This window comes from Lycorma delicatula, chromosome 11, assembly GCF_047948215.1.
Source record: "Lycorma delicatula isolate Av1 chromosome 11, ASM4794821v1, whole genome shotgun sequence".
Taxonomy (NCBI): domain Eukaryota; kingdom Metazoa; phylum Arthropoda; class Insecta; order Hemiptera; family Fulgoridae; genus Lycorma; species Lycorma delicatula.
Window position 1 is genome coordinate 56,362,114 of NC_134465.1, and position 15,303 is coordinate 56,377,416.

Genomic DNA, 15,303 nt, shown 5'->3' on the forward strand with positions numbered 1-15,303 from the left:
TAATTAATTTTTTTATTTGTTTATTTTTCTATTGGTTAATTTCAATCTATGTAAATACCAAAATTTGTTTTTATTAAGATGAAACAGTGTACTGATAAATATCTGAAAAGAATCCATAACATACAGCTAAAATTTAAAGCGTATAATCAGCTATGTATGGGTTAAAAAAAGTTATTCGACTGGTTCATTAAAGTAGCTTCGCCATTAATTCATAATTCTTTAAAAAGATACAAAATGATGTAAAGAAAAGAATTGAAATGATGAGGGCTTTTGCTTCAGTTTGAAAGAAAGCAATGAAACTACAACAAAGATAAAATATAATCTTTATTTATTTATGGTACATGTAGGCCTTTTAAAAAAGTTTATTATTCACCTGATGAATAATGATAACATGATATGATAATGAAATGACAATAATGATTATTTTATATTATGAAAGTAATATTATTACAAAAGAGAACAATGACAATAAAAAAATAAAATATAACTAATATTATAAGCTAAATTAAATAAAAATCAAAAAAACAAATTATTAATTTTCTAATAACACCTCATCAATTAATAATTAAAAATTTGTAATTACTTACACAATATTCATAAAGTAAGTATTAGAAGTAAATCAAACAATAAACTTATTCAAAAATCAATAGTAAAATAATGTACAATTAGGTAATATAAAACAAGATCTTAAAAATTTATACAGAATTATTACAAATGATCTTTCAGATTACTAACTCAAGAATGTTGTATTACATTTGATTCACATGTTCTTAAATTTAAGCTTCCTGTCATGCAACACACATCAAGCCAGTATTCCAATTCCTGCCATACACATAAAATTGGACGATCCACTAATATAATGACCTGTGTGATGTGATCACAAAGATTCTGGATGATAGCTGGTAAAGGTAGCTGTTACATGTGCTGTCTGACAAAACCTCAGAAAAAATTCTGTGGACTTCATATGAAACTCTCTCTCACACGTTCCACAGTTGCCTTGCTTACTGGTGGATGGCCATTTGAATTTAGCTTACAGATGCATTTCCTTGCTTTAAAGTCAGAATACTACTTACAAATATTCATAAGTAAGATGTACTGGGTGCATCTTCACCAAACTTCCTTCTAAAATTATATTGCACAGTGATAATAAATTGGCAGCCATTTTCTCCCCTATTGTCCCGGTAACAAAATCAATAACTATCCAACAGCTTAAATCAACCACTGAAAATTTTTGAGTTTTCCATTCCAGTTATGCTACTTTCATCTAAGTGTTATAAGTGTGAGTTATTCAAGTTTGTAATCTGAAAGATAATTTGTAATAACCCTGTACATACATTACAAAAATATCTGACAAAGAAATATTTTATGAAAATACACAATTCAAACTACATACAGTTTTCTAAATATATGTTTGCCAAATACGGAAAAACTGTCATCAGCTGATGTCAATATGAGAAAAGTGGCACCAATTTATCATAAAACAACTGAAAATATTTTTGCTGTAAGTTTTCAAAAACGTTTCGCTATGAAATTTTCTTTACTTTGTCTTTGCAAAAGATTATATTTTTTAATTAATATTATTGCTGAAAATCACAAAGAAAAACATTTAAAAAATTAGAAATTCTTTAAAGAAATGGTCTGAAATCTGTAAAAAAAAAGATCACACAATACAGAATAAATTAATAAATATGATTTCAATATAGATTACTTAATTTAAAATAAACCTGTAATTTTCATATTACCAGATAAATCTTTGTATGTTATGAATAATATTCATCTAAAATTGGCTCAGTGAAAACTGAGCTAATCAAATCATTTAAAATAGCTTAAAAAATACAATAAACATCTATCTCTATTTTACCAATTCTGCATTAAAGAATCCAGATATCAGAAATTGTATGTTTTCTACCAAACGTTTTTAATAATAAAATAATTTATTAATATTTAAATAAATGTAGACTAAATTTAATATAGACTGTAATGTGGTTTTTTTTTTAATGATCTGGTTCCTGTTAAATTTTCTCAAACACCTTATTCATCATATATTTTTTTGAAATTGCTTTTATTTATGGCCAACCATTGGTATAATAGTTTGCACAGATTACATAAGACTTGGGTTGAATTGCTGATATATGAATATTTTTACAAGAACATATATTAGAAAAAAATCATTCGTCTTAGGTTTAATCTATCATTAGTTAATTTATCTAAAGTGTAAAACCTAAAAATTTGTAAGGATCTTCTGTTAAACAGAATTTAGGCCAAAACTTTAAAAATCTTATAAGTGCAAAACTCGGTACTTGTGTAGCCTTAGAAAAACAATTTTACATGAATTCATCTTGTATTTATTATTTCCCTGGTGAATATAGCTAGAATAGCTATATTAAATACGAAAGTGGTTGGTGATCATGTTAAAAATCAGGTATTTATAAATTCTGATGTTTTCAGGATCAACCAGTTCATCTAGACCAAATACACACACACACACACACACACACGCATATATATATATATATATACACTGCTTTTGGCCTTATATCTCAGAATTGACCGAACTTATTTCTTCAAGTATGGCTAAAATATTTCTATATATGGAGAACTGATCAAATTTTTTTCAAAATTTGTTAAGGGGGTATGGGGATATTAACGAAAAAATCAATTTGGATTTTTATTAGAGCCATTTTAGAGAAAAACTTTGTAAAAGCAGATTTATTACTAATCAATGCATATGTTATAAAAAAATTCAACAAATCAACCACCCCACCTCTTAAAACTGAAATATATGTTTTTTTTTCTTCTTTTGTTCTATCTCCCTTCAATTTAAATATTTTTCAAATAGTTTTTGAAAGTTTAATTCATATATAGAAATATCAAATAATGTTTAAAATTTAAAAAAAATTAAAAACCTCAGACCTAAAATGTAAAAAAGGTTTTTTTGAAACCTTCCTCTCTTATTTTAGGTTTTATTGAACAGGGTGTTAGATTTATAGAACTTTTACTAAACAAAATTTGTTAAGCTTGATTTACATATGAATACATTCAAAAAATTTTTTAAAAATTTAATTCCTCGCCTCTAAAAATATATATTTTGTATTTTTGCTCTAACTTTTTTTAATTTTTATTATTAAAAAAACAATTATTTTTTCTATTTTCTTTATCACCTAAAGGGTATTAAAATTAAAGTAATTTTGGCACCTGTACTATATATTTTGGACCCAAAATTAGAAGAAATTTTTTTCATTACTTTCATAAAAGTTATACTTTATTTTAAAATATTTTAAAACTATTATATTCGTTAGGGATAACTGTTTTATAAACAAATTTTTCCTAAATTTTCTTCAACAAAGTAAGGAGGTCCCTAAAATCAAAAAAGGTTTTATTCGAAATATGGGAATTTTGATGCTTAAATTTTATTTTGGTTGTTCTTTTATTTGTCAGTTACTTATAACTTCACTGGCATAGCCAAAAAAGTCATGCAATACTTTACCAGCTTTTATTTAGGAGTAACTATCTGATTCCAAAAATTAATTTTTAAAAATATGAATCTGAAACTCCTCACTGAATTTGTCACTTTGGTCATTTGTGAAAGTCAAACAGATCAGAATTATCCAATTCATTTTTATATTAATAGATTTATTCTTCTGCAAAGAAAATAGTTTGATGATGGAAACCAAACATACTTTTAGTTTTATTATGGAATAAATTGCAGTGTATTGTCTTTTGGTATGACTGGTATCATTCATATGAATTTAAGAGATATTTTTCAGGCTTTTATAAACACGTTTATAATGTTCTGAATGAAACCTTTTCATTCATTCTTTTTCGATACACAATATTTATAAAAATATTTGAAAACTATTTTCTGTACATTTTAATAAAATCACTGGAAACTAATTGGAGGGGAACAACTCATGGTGAGCTTGAATTTGATCTTATTTCAAGCTTAACACAATTTTTTTCAAATGGAATGACCTATTTTTGATCCCACCAAGGTCATATGCTAGCCATCGGAGATAGTGTTATATAGGTGCTGCATTCTTTTCACAGATATTTACAGACATTGGTTTTCAAGTTGTGAGAACTGCTATCTGGTACTGTCTTGAATCAGCAAATTGTGTTAATGAAATTCTGTATGTGATTAAATCCTAAACTATAAACTTCAAGAAGCTGAAAAAAATTAACAATCATAAAATGTCATGACTAAATTCAAGTATGTCGACATTACATTTTCCCTCTTTACATTGGTGTTATTGAAAAAAGTAATTAATTCCATCTGAAAACCTCAATGAAATTGGGACAATGTCCAAAGGGGACCTCAAGGTCACCATCAGATATCTTCTCCTATCCACATAACTTCTGTAATTTGTATGCTCTTTCCCATAGTTTGCGATATATGGCCTGGAATATAAATATTCCATGAATATGGTATGACCTATAAAAACATGTAACTCGTAATAGACTTTCACTCATATGACACTATCTCTGATGGTTAGCCATATGACTTTTAAAAAAAGTTCCAAGATCATACGTGTGACCACATATTCCAATGTAATATTTTTTTCTCTTTTCATTGATGAGGTCAAAAATAGGTACTCCATTTGAAAAAAAATTGTGTTAACCTTGAAATAAGGTCAAGTTCAAATATAAGGTTATCATGTGTTGTCCCCATCAAATCTGAGATCTTTTTTTTGTATTGTGCATAGCTTACAAGAAAATCACCTGGGGTGATTAAAATGAAAGATTCTGTATATGTAAATAGTATAGTTCTGTTTTATAATTTTTACTATAAAAATTTTCTCATTACTTTTAGTAATCAACCTTCATGCCTGAAAATCAGCTACATTATTATCTAGTTCATGATTAAATGAAACAAGTTCAGCTTAATCTTCAGAAAAAATGGTTCAAAAGAAATTTCCAGTAAGTTTATTTAAGAAAGAATCACAGTTTGATAGTATATTATCAATCCAACTATCATCATACCATCTTAGGCAGAGCTTTGCGCTATATATCTGCCTTCATTTTCCTTTGATCCCAGTTAACTTTTGAGTTTCTTAAAGCTCTCAATTCCTTTTAGGTCAGTTATAATTTTATTATATTCTGGCTTTTCTTTTTTGCAAATTCTAGTGCTGTTTTAATCAATCTTCTCATGATCACATCTCAAACAACTAACTACTTTATTCTGAATCATTTCAATTAAGTTCCTAGTTTCATTACTCTTCATTCTTTCTTAGTTTTACACTCATTAAAAAGTACTGTAAAACACAGTACACCAGTTGCACTAAATAATAAAGTAAAAGTAAATAAGCTGATAAGACTGAAAAAGTCCTTTTTATCCTTGTTTTTCATACAGAGATCTTAATAAATTGGCACAACAAAACATATCTATTTAAAAATTAAAGACCAATATTAAAAAAGGAATTCTTCGAGTTCATCTAGGAAAAACATTAATGACAATTTGTAGTGTGCTTCATATATGCTCCCTGAAGTAATACTGCAATTACCTTTACCACTTCACTTTTTATTATGCCACACTTAAAAAAAAAACGTTTTTATAAACAAAAAGAAATAAATATCTTTTAACTTTAAACTGTAATATTTTGTTCAAAAAGGAAATATAAAAATCAATGTCACATTTTTGTGGAACTGTACTGTAGCCATTTTATATCTATATATGATAGTTAAAATATTTTTTTATACTCTGAAAGTTGGTGTTCTACTGAAAAATGGCTGTAAAAGCTTTGAAAGAAAAAAGAACGCGTAGATTCTGCTTTCAACCTTTCCAAATATTAAAACTCAATCCCCAAAAAATTTTTTTCTCTACAAACCTGTGTCAAAAAAAGCACTACAATAACAATAAAAAAAACAAGTTTCAATTCACTCACCATTGTGACTCATTGCATAAGTGTGTATGGAAAATACACCACTATGAAAAATAAGCTCAGATTTTTTTTGACCTTAAATTGAGCATAATTCAAGAATAAATCAATCAAGCTTCATCAAACTTTTATAAGCACAACTTCAAATACATTGCTACAGTATATCTAAATTTCACAGAAATTGATCAAGTAGTATTGAAGAATTTTGAGCCACATTTATATGTATAAAGTTCCTTATGCATGTTGAAACCATATAAAAAGAAATGCAATTTAAAGTAAATGACATTTTAAAAGAATTCCTTACACCTTAAAAGACAGAAAATTCATTCTTGCTATCATTCCCACCATACAAATGAAAGTAATACCATATATTTCTTCAAAAAATCTGTAAAAATTACATGTGAATTATTATTATCATTAAAAATATTGAAAACATTGACATTAAAATTACTTTTACCATTATCATCAACAATGTTTTTATTATTTATTATTAATGCTGACCTCTGTAGAGAACGGTAGCATCTGTGCCTTTCATCCAGAAGATACAAGGTGTGAATCCCAATTGGATTTGTCATTTCTAATATTCTATAAAATTTATGTCTCTTCTAAAATAAAGGTAAGACTACTACAATTAAGCCAGTAGTAACAATTAGTCTTTTTATTCCAAATCATTTACTTAATGTCTAGGTTTCAGTGACTGTGGCATTGTTTTTAGGTGTATTATTTTTCGTGATATTGCCATTAGTCTGTTCATAGTGCAAATAAATAAATTTGGCTGACACTGGACCAATTCAAATTCTTTTGTTTTTCTTTTTTTTGGTCATATTACACAAATTTTCAAGAATTTGTTTATAGAAACTACTTATTTTTCAGCAAAGTATCAAAATGGTGGACTGTGAAAAGTTGTTTTTGAGTTATAAAAAAAATTAAATTTTTATGAGTTATAAAAAATGCACATAATTATTATTTCCTTTTATAGGTAACTTTTTTTAACAAAAGTTGATAATTATTCCTTTAGAGCTGTTATAAAATTTCTCCTCCGTTATTAAAATATTGTTTAAATTTATCATGCATTTCATATGATGTCCTTGTAGAACTAGTAAAGAAATCTGTTTCTATGTTAACAGTAAAAGTAATTTTATGGTTGATGCTAGTAATATTTGTTTTTATAAATGTTGTCTCAGCTATACCTGCTCTACAATATTAATATTGTGTAATATGTAGGCATATTCGATATTTGTATCAACATATTTCGACTGAACTTATAGTCTGTTTTTAATAATCTTTATTTACTTACTAAATTCTTAAGTTCATCTGAATCTATGAGGTAATAATTTAATGTTTCTTTTCTTTCTTGTTATCAATATTAATGTCATTAGCATTTGGCCTCATCACATTATATAGATCACACAAAAAATGTATGCTGTTCCATAGATTAAAAAACAGGGACTGCCTCAAGATATGTTCTGGATGGATCAAGGGAAATCATGGTAAAACCTTCATCAGATCAGCAACAAAAATACACAAAGAACTATAAAATAAAAATAGATATACAATCTCACAATACTAGCAGAAGATTTAAAAACGGCTGAAGAAAGAATCAGCACATTGAAAAATAAGGTCTACAAATATTTTTTGAAAAAACAGAATTCATAAAAATTGTACCCAAACACATTAACAAAGGATATAGTAAAATCAAGGGCTGATATTCAAGTACCTTGGAGAAGTAATGCAGCCTAACTGGCTAAATAAAGAAGCTAATTCATTCTTAAAATTGTAAAAGCACCTCTACATATCAAATTAAAAATTTAATTTAATACAGCTTAAAACAGATCGTAAATGAATAACTTAAAATAAATATTATTTTATAATAACGTGTAAAATGTCAATAAATAACAATTTTACTACTTGGGTGTAATATTGTATGACATTTAAAACTGTTTAATAAGAAGAATAACAGATGTATATGATGTAACAAAATAAATAATCACATGTTTTCTTTAAATGGCTAAACATCTGTATAAAGAAACAGGCATAAAAAAATTCTTTTAATCATAATGATAGATAAGAGTTACTTTACTAAGCTGAAATTGAATCACTTGTAAACCAATTTTTTATTAAATAAATTAAATTGTAGAGTTTAAAACATTTAGCCAATAGTATAACATAAAGTCAAAAATATACTGAATATATTAAGTACTCATATATCTATGTTCAAATTAATAATTAATAATTAAAAATAAATACAATCACAGAGTACATCCACTACCAAGTGAAAATAGTGTGTACATGCTTGTTTTCTGGTGAAAAAATATCCCATTAATCTGTTATTTTACAAAATCAGTCCGGTTTTCTTTTTATGGCTGTAATCTGTAAAAAGCAACTGAAGTACACAGACAGTGATAAAAGTTGCTTTCTATGACAATAATAATATTTAATTATATAAATCATCTCTGTGGTAAACAGAATCAAATTGTTAATAGGTCGGTACAATACAGATTTTTTTAATTACTTGGCATGCTGATATACAGCAGTATACTTGACTCTGTGAAAAAACAATGGGAAACCACTTCACTTCTCATTTTTCCGAATGATAAACTTGTTATAATAGAAAAAGGCTGTGTTAATTTTGGGATTGGTTTATGTTAGGTTTCAGTTGTTATACTACCTTTATCGAGTATGGCTCCAAGTATAACATCTAACACATACTCATATAATTGATATAAAAATGATGTAGATTGAATATATTATTTGATTATATACTTAATGAGTTTCTTAACTTTTATAACAGGTACCATTAGCACCCCATTTTGTACCATTTTATACTGGAAACACCATTACAAAAAGGTGTAGTTAAGTATGTCCAAATGATTCATTGGGCCAGCCCTTCGTGGCTCCAAGTGGTAGTGTCTCAGCTTTTCATCCGGAGGTCCCAGGTTTGAATCCCGGTCAGGCATGGCATTTTCGCACACTACAAATCATTCATCTCATCCTCTGAAGCAATACCTAATGGTGGTCCCAGAGCTAAACAAAAAAAAAACAACAAATGATACATTGCAAGAAAATATGGTATTATAACATTTTTTGTCACAATGTGGAAAAAGTAATTACAAAAAAAATATTATTTATAATACTAATCAAAAAAAGTAATTTTATGATCATTAATGATTGTTAGATTAAGATTTCTTGGACATATGATGAGGATGAATGACTCTAAGAATGAACAAACAAATTTTTGATAAAATTTGGAAATACAAAAATCAACATGGTTACATGAAACAAATGAAAATAGAAATGCAAAAATTCAATTTAACTCAGGAAAGTTTTTCAAACATAGATGAATTTATAAAGTTCTTGTATAATTTTAATGTATCTTTGGAGCAGAAAAAGCCTAGTGGTAGGAAGTGGACTGAAGAAGGAATAAAAAGATGAAATCAGAACAGATAAAGTAATTTTGGGAAGAAAAAAACGTCAAAAAGTGATATTTTTGTGATCCTTTGATGATCTATTTGCAATAAAAAAATACTAAATCAATATACCACAAAGGTGAAGGATAAGCATGGCTATAAGGCAGCTGATTTTTAAAAATTTTTTTTAAGGAAAAAAAGTTTAAAAATTACAAGATTGAATAACAGTTTTTTAATATTCTCAAAACTGATCTTTTATATTCTTAAAATAGCATATTAACAGATCATTTTTATTAATTTATTATTTTCTACACCTATTTTATTAACAAAAAAAAAAGACATTAAAACAAAAATAAATAATTTTATATTTTTCGCAATATTAAAATAATAAAATTAAAAGAACATTAATTTGTCAAAATAAAGTAAGAAACAAATACAGAATTTAATAAATTTTTCAATATAATAAAACAAAACAGAGTTCACGCCATAACAATGAAACAGTAAAATAACAGAACAATATAATAAAAGAGAATCTTAAAAGTCCTAATACATTGGCTTATTGAACAGAATTTTAATACACAAAGATTAATTATACGGTAAATTAAATATAGAATACTCTCCTAAAATGGGTAAATCTCTCCTAATCATATAATCCTTTTTGTGTTTATAGTATTATACAGACAGTATAGTATGAGTTCACATTTTAAACGGTCATAGAATATTCCTGGAATATTTATATTCGAAACCATGTATTTTGCAATCTGTGGTAAAGAGAATAAAAATGACTACACTAGTGCTTAACACTATCTCTTGATTGCTACACGTATGACCTTCAAAAAAGGTTCAAGGTCATATGTATCGGTACATATTATATAGTAAAACTTTCTGCTCTTTTCATTGGTGGGGCCAAAAATAGGTCATTACATATGAAAAAAATCTTGTTAACCTTCAAATAATGGTTGTCAAGTTCAAGGTCATCATGGGATTTCCCTGCAGTCTGAGTAACTTTTGTTTAGGTTATTTTTTTCTATTGCGCACATTTTATGAGAAAATAGCCTGGGGTGATTAAAATGAAACGCTCTGTGTATGTATTATACGTAGTAGTTAGGTACCATATATTATAAAGGTATATATATAATCATAATCCTTTTAATCCAGAACTATCCGTACGCGCAGCTTTATTCAGAAATTGTAAATTGGGACACACACACACTCACACAATAGATCTCTTAGATTGTATAAGCAGATGTATAGGAAAATAATAGCACTAAATTTACAGGAAAATTGTAATAAATCTTTTGTGATCAGCGTAGTTAATCCTTTCACTTAAAAGTATTGTTCCATTTTCACATTATCATAATTTGCACTTTTAACAGGGATTTAAAATCTTTTCTATCAACTGTTAGAGCAGAGTTTGTCTGGCGAGAGATTAATGAATTTAAGAGCCAAATATAGGTAGTATTTATGTTCCAGTGCTATTTTTCTGAGAAACTGTCATTAATTTATTAAACATGCACCTAATTGGCTGGACATAGTTAAAAATATATAAATTTCTACTCTCAAGAAATGTTAATAAATCACTTTTGATGTATAACTGTAAATGATGTATAGTTAATAATATATTCTCATTATTAAGTAGTTAATATATCGCCTAATCACCCAAAACTAATAGTAACAAGATTAGCATATATTAAGTTATGTATAAGTAGATTAATTATATACAAAATAGTTAATAATATTTAGTAAACATGTGAAAAATATTAAGTTAATTCATCATCTGGTATTCTGTCTGGCGGCAGGTTCCTTATGACACTGCTTTCACCATCCATTTCTGCCCCAGTCCTTCTCATTCATCCTTTGTATTTTCTAATCTTAATCTCATCTATTCTTTTGTTGCTTCTCCCGGAGATCCAAACGGGAAGCTATTTTAAATCTGGAACATTTAACTAAAGAAGCCAGCATCATAACATAGTGCAAAGAATAGGATCTAGTTACACTGGTTTACATAAATTGGTTTTTCACTGGTCTTTGTTTTATCATTTATTTTATTATCACCCGACATCTCTTCAGCTGGCAAGATTGGACAAGGTCTTTTTAAGGTCCCGGGTTTGTTGGTTTTTTTATGTGGACTAACAACCACTGAAGAAATATTTAATGGGAAAGACATCCTCATCAGACAATGATGAGTGAGGTCTTTTCACTTGACTTCAGGTAGTGGTTTATTCAGATGGACCATCAACCATCATATGAGTTATTTGTGGACTAGTAATTTTGGTCCCATGAGTACTGGTGATATAACAGACCACTCCAGCAAAGTACACGCCTACTGGAGCTAGAGTTAAATACAACTGGGTTTGTTCAGGTGACCAGAGAACATCGTTCAAGACTTACTATGTAAAGCCATGCACCTATTGGCATGACAGTTTCACCTTGGGTTACAGTTGCGTTTTGTAAGGTTCACTGTGTGTATGAGAAGAAATAATGTATGATGTTGTGTTGCCGTGTGAGGGTAAATGTTGTAATTTGCATAGTGTTAGTGGTTTAGTGTACGAGTATGGTGTAAAAAGTACAACAGCTCTGTGTTTAATGGGAAGAAAAGTTACAGAGGCTAGGGCTGTGGGGACACCAACCCCTAAAGTCTTTAAGAATAGAGATTCTTAAAGACTTATAGATAGATTTATAGAGATTCCCCATTGGGGCCTTTTGATTTTTAGGTGATTTCCAAGACTAATCAGATTTCCTTTTTCTATTCTGTATAAGTTCACTGATTCAACTGCAATATTGTAATGCTTTATTTTGTGTTTATAGAGGAAAAACAAAATGAGAGAGGACATTTATCCACATTTTAATGCCGGAAATTACCCTTACAATTTTCAAACAACTACCAGAACAACCTGTACATTAAAAATAATATAGATACAACGTTACTTACAGCAACCCAAACTTCAGTAATTATTTTTTAGTAGTTTTATCAGCAGGATTAAAAACTGAAATCAATTTTTCAAATAACTTGTAAATAACTTAACAGGCACAACATGGATTCCAAAATTTTCTAACTTTTTTTAAAAGCTTGAATGTGGGACTTAACTGAATCTTTAGCAAATCCAGAAAAATTACCAATGCTTTTTTGTAATCATTAAAATTATTTGTTATAATGCAAATAAATAACAAACTCAAAAAATTCTTTTCTATATATGAAAGAATATTTTAATCATTAAAGAACAACACTCCTATAAAATATTTTTTGAAGTTGTACAAAACAATGTTGCAATCCTCTCATGACTATATGGATATATGCATGGATGTGAGACTGCAATGTGTAGAAATAGTAAAGCACAGAATGCTAAAATACAGTTCTTTCACACTGTTAAAATGTTACACATGCTGACCACCTCAAAAATGATGAATTTCATTGGAATTAAATATTAACAGAATACACACTTAGGTATATACTGACAGAAATAAATTATGAAAACATATAGAGGATGTGCTATGAAAGGATTCTCTACTTCTGCTTACTTTTTACATGATTGACAAAAAAGGAGTGTAATGTATTTTAAGTGTATGTATGTTTGTTCTACCATAGCAGCTCAATGGCTGAACTGATTTAGGTGAATGACCTTATGTTGGAATCCTCACGTTAATGAAAGTATAAATAAATATGTGTATATATATATTTTTTTTAACTTAGAAAAATCAATTCTTTTTTGTTATTATATTTGTCCATATTCCCCTCTGTACTAATTAAGTCAAAGAGAAAATATATATGTATATATTTTTTGTTTAAATTAATTTAACAAATTTGAGAAAAAAATTATACGATATACAAATACTCTACACAAAATTGTCACCTGCATGCTCTTTAATTATTCTTTATTAAAGAGCAAGTTTTTTTTGGCAGTTGTATTTTTTAATTTTTAATATTTATTTCTTATATCTTAAAAGGAAAGCAAGACATTGGTAGACCTCGACTGCATTGATTATCAAAACATCATATGACCTAATCATTGTTTAATGATGAACCTTATCATTTTCTGATGAAGTAGATACTTATTACAACTAAAGTGTGCTCATGAAACAACAATAATATAATTAAACTAAATACATTAATCAAATGATTAGTTTGCTATAGAATAATTTTCTTTATTTTAGGGATGTCCAGAAATCAGCCAAAATAAGACTAACATACATTTGATTTGTCACACACATGATGATGTTGGATGGGTCAAAACTGTCGACCAATATTTCTTTGGAGGTAAGTAAAAATTTAAAAAAATAGAAAACTGAATTTTTGTATGTTTTGTTTTAGATTATACATAGAGTATAATTAGTACATTTTTGTTGGAGGGGGGGAAATGCTTTTGTGTTGTCAATGCCTGGGAAAAAAACTATAACAAAAAAAGCTCTTTCTTGGATTTCAAAAACATTAATAAAATAAGATTAAAATTAAGGTGAAAACTGTCATAACAACAAGACTGAAATAAACGTAACCATTAGGATAAAATATACAACATGAATAACACAATTTATGGTTGGTTAACATTAAATTTTATAAAGTATATTGATTCTTCTTAGAAGTAACAATACCTGGTCCAGTACATTCTTATCATTGGTTAGGATGCAGCGAATGTCTTTTGACAATTTAAATTTATGAAGTAAGTCACATAACATATGCAATCCATAAGGATGTGGTGCGCAGTCCTTTTTATCCTGGAATTTTAGTAGACTACCTATAGGTACTCCTTAAATTATTTAATCCATCTGTAATAAAAATATCAGTAATGATATTTTGATTCTTTGAATTCAAGTGTAAAAATATAATCTAAATTGTTGAAAGTCTTAAAAGATTTTAGAAATGAAAAGGATAAAAATTCTCCTTAATAAGCATTCTCCATGCATGGTTTATTTGTATATACATGGTTTATTTGTATAAAATGGAATTTTTCTCGTGCTGAAGTTAGGTCTGGACTGCATTATTTTAATATTTTCGTCTTCAGCAATAGATTGCTTTATATGGTGTTCAATAGATCAAATGATTGTTGAAAATGACTAGTCAGATTATAAAGTCAAAAAAAAAATTACAGAGAGAGAGAGTAGAAAATGGTTTTTGAGTAAAAATTCTTTTGTTCAAAAATATTTGTTTATATTTATAAACAACAGTACACAAATCTCCAGTGAAAAAACAAAACAAAAATGGAAGTAACAACTCTGTATTCTTCATCTGAAAATTGGAATAGCATTCTAAAATTATGTAAAACAAAATATATAAACCATGGATCAGCAAATGTTATTTATAACACACAAATCAGTTACTGTATTATAAATGATATTAATTATTAATAATCAATCTTGGCAAAAAATGTTTATGCAAAAAGCCAAGCAGCATTTTTTGTTTTACGTCGAATGAAGAATTTAGAAGGATTAGCTTTGTGTAATTTGGAGCTTACGGAAGTAATAAATACATCAAATGATGGTAAATTGCTGGCAGAGATGCAAAGATTACAAGTGTTGCCTACTTCATATGGTTTTTTATTAAAGCAAGAGTTTTATTTTTTAATATTAGGAAATATAATTAGGACGTAATAAAAATATATAAGAAATAAATGAACTCATCCATATGTAAATTTTATTTCAAAATAGTATTAAATAAAATAAATTATTGTGTTTCTTAACGGAAATCTAATTTGTACATTAAACATTTTTTTTTTTAATGTGTAGATATTTATTAGATACAATTTTGCAATGCAATATATGTAATATTTTTATTTTAATACTTTAATTTTTTTCTTAGGCAGAAGAAATTCAAAAGGAAATGAACGATTTTTTGCAGTTGAACAAATTTTAGATTCAGTTATTTCAGAATTACTGAAAAATAAAGAACGAAGGTTAGTATGAAAAAAAAAATAAAATGAATATATATTCCATTTTCAGGAACAATATTTTTTTTAGGTATGCATATTTTACACGATGATTAAATGTGTGCAAAAAAAATCTACCTTCTACTCCAAAATAGCAGCTTT

At 27.4% G+C, this 15,303-nt stretch overlaps 1 protein-coding gene and 1 long non-coding RNA gene across 2 annotated transcripts in view; one reads left to right on the forward strand and one right to left on the reverse strand.

Moving 5' to 3' along the window:
- The window catches only part of LOC142332323 (lysosomal alpha-mannosidase-like), an 89,575-nt gene that overhangs the window by 23,668 nt on the left and 50,604 nt on the right, over positions 1-15,303 (forward strand). Inside the window, exons 2-3 of the mRNA XM_075378696.1 lie at positions 13,436-13,538; positions 15,075-15,168. Of these exons, the coding sequence (XP_075234811.1) occupies positions 13,436-13,538; positions 15,075-15,168 (197 nt within the window). The remainder of the gene's footprint in view (positions 1-13,435; positions 13,539-15,074; positions 15,169-15,303) is intronic.
- The window catches only part of LOC142332324 (uncharacterized), a 30,287-nt gene continuing 23,128 nt past the window's right edge, over positions 8,145-15,303 (reverse strand). The window contains exons 2-3 of the long non-coding RNA XR_012758253.1: positions 13,871-14,044; positions 8,145-8,900 (exon numbers count right to left, since the gene is read on the reverse strand). This is a non-coding gene — a long non-coding RNA (uncharacterized LOC142332324). The remainder of the gene's footprint in view (positions 8,901-13,870; positions 14,045-15,303) is intronic.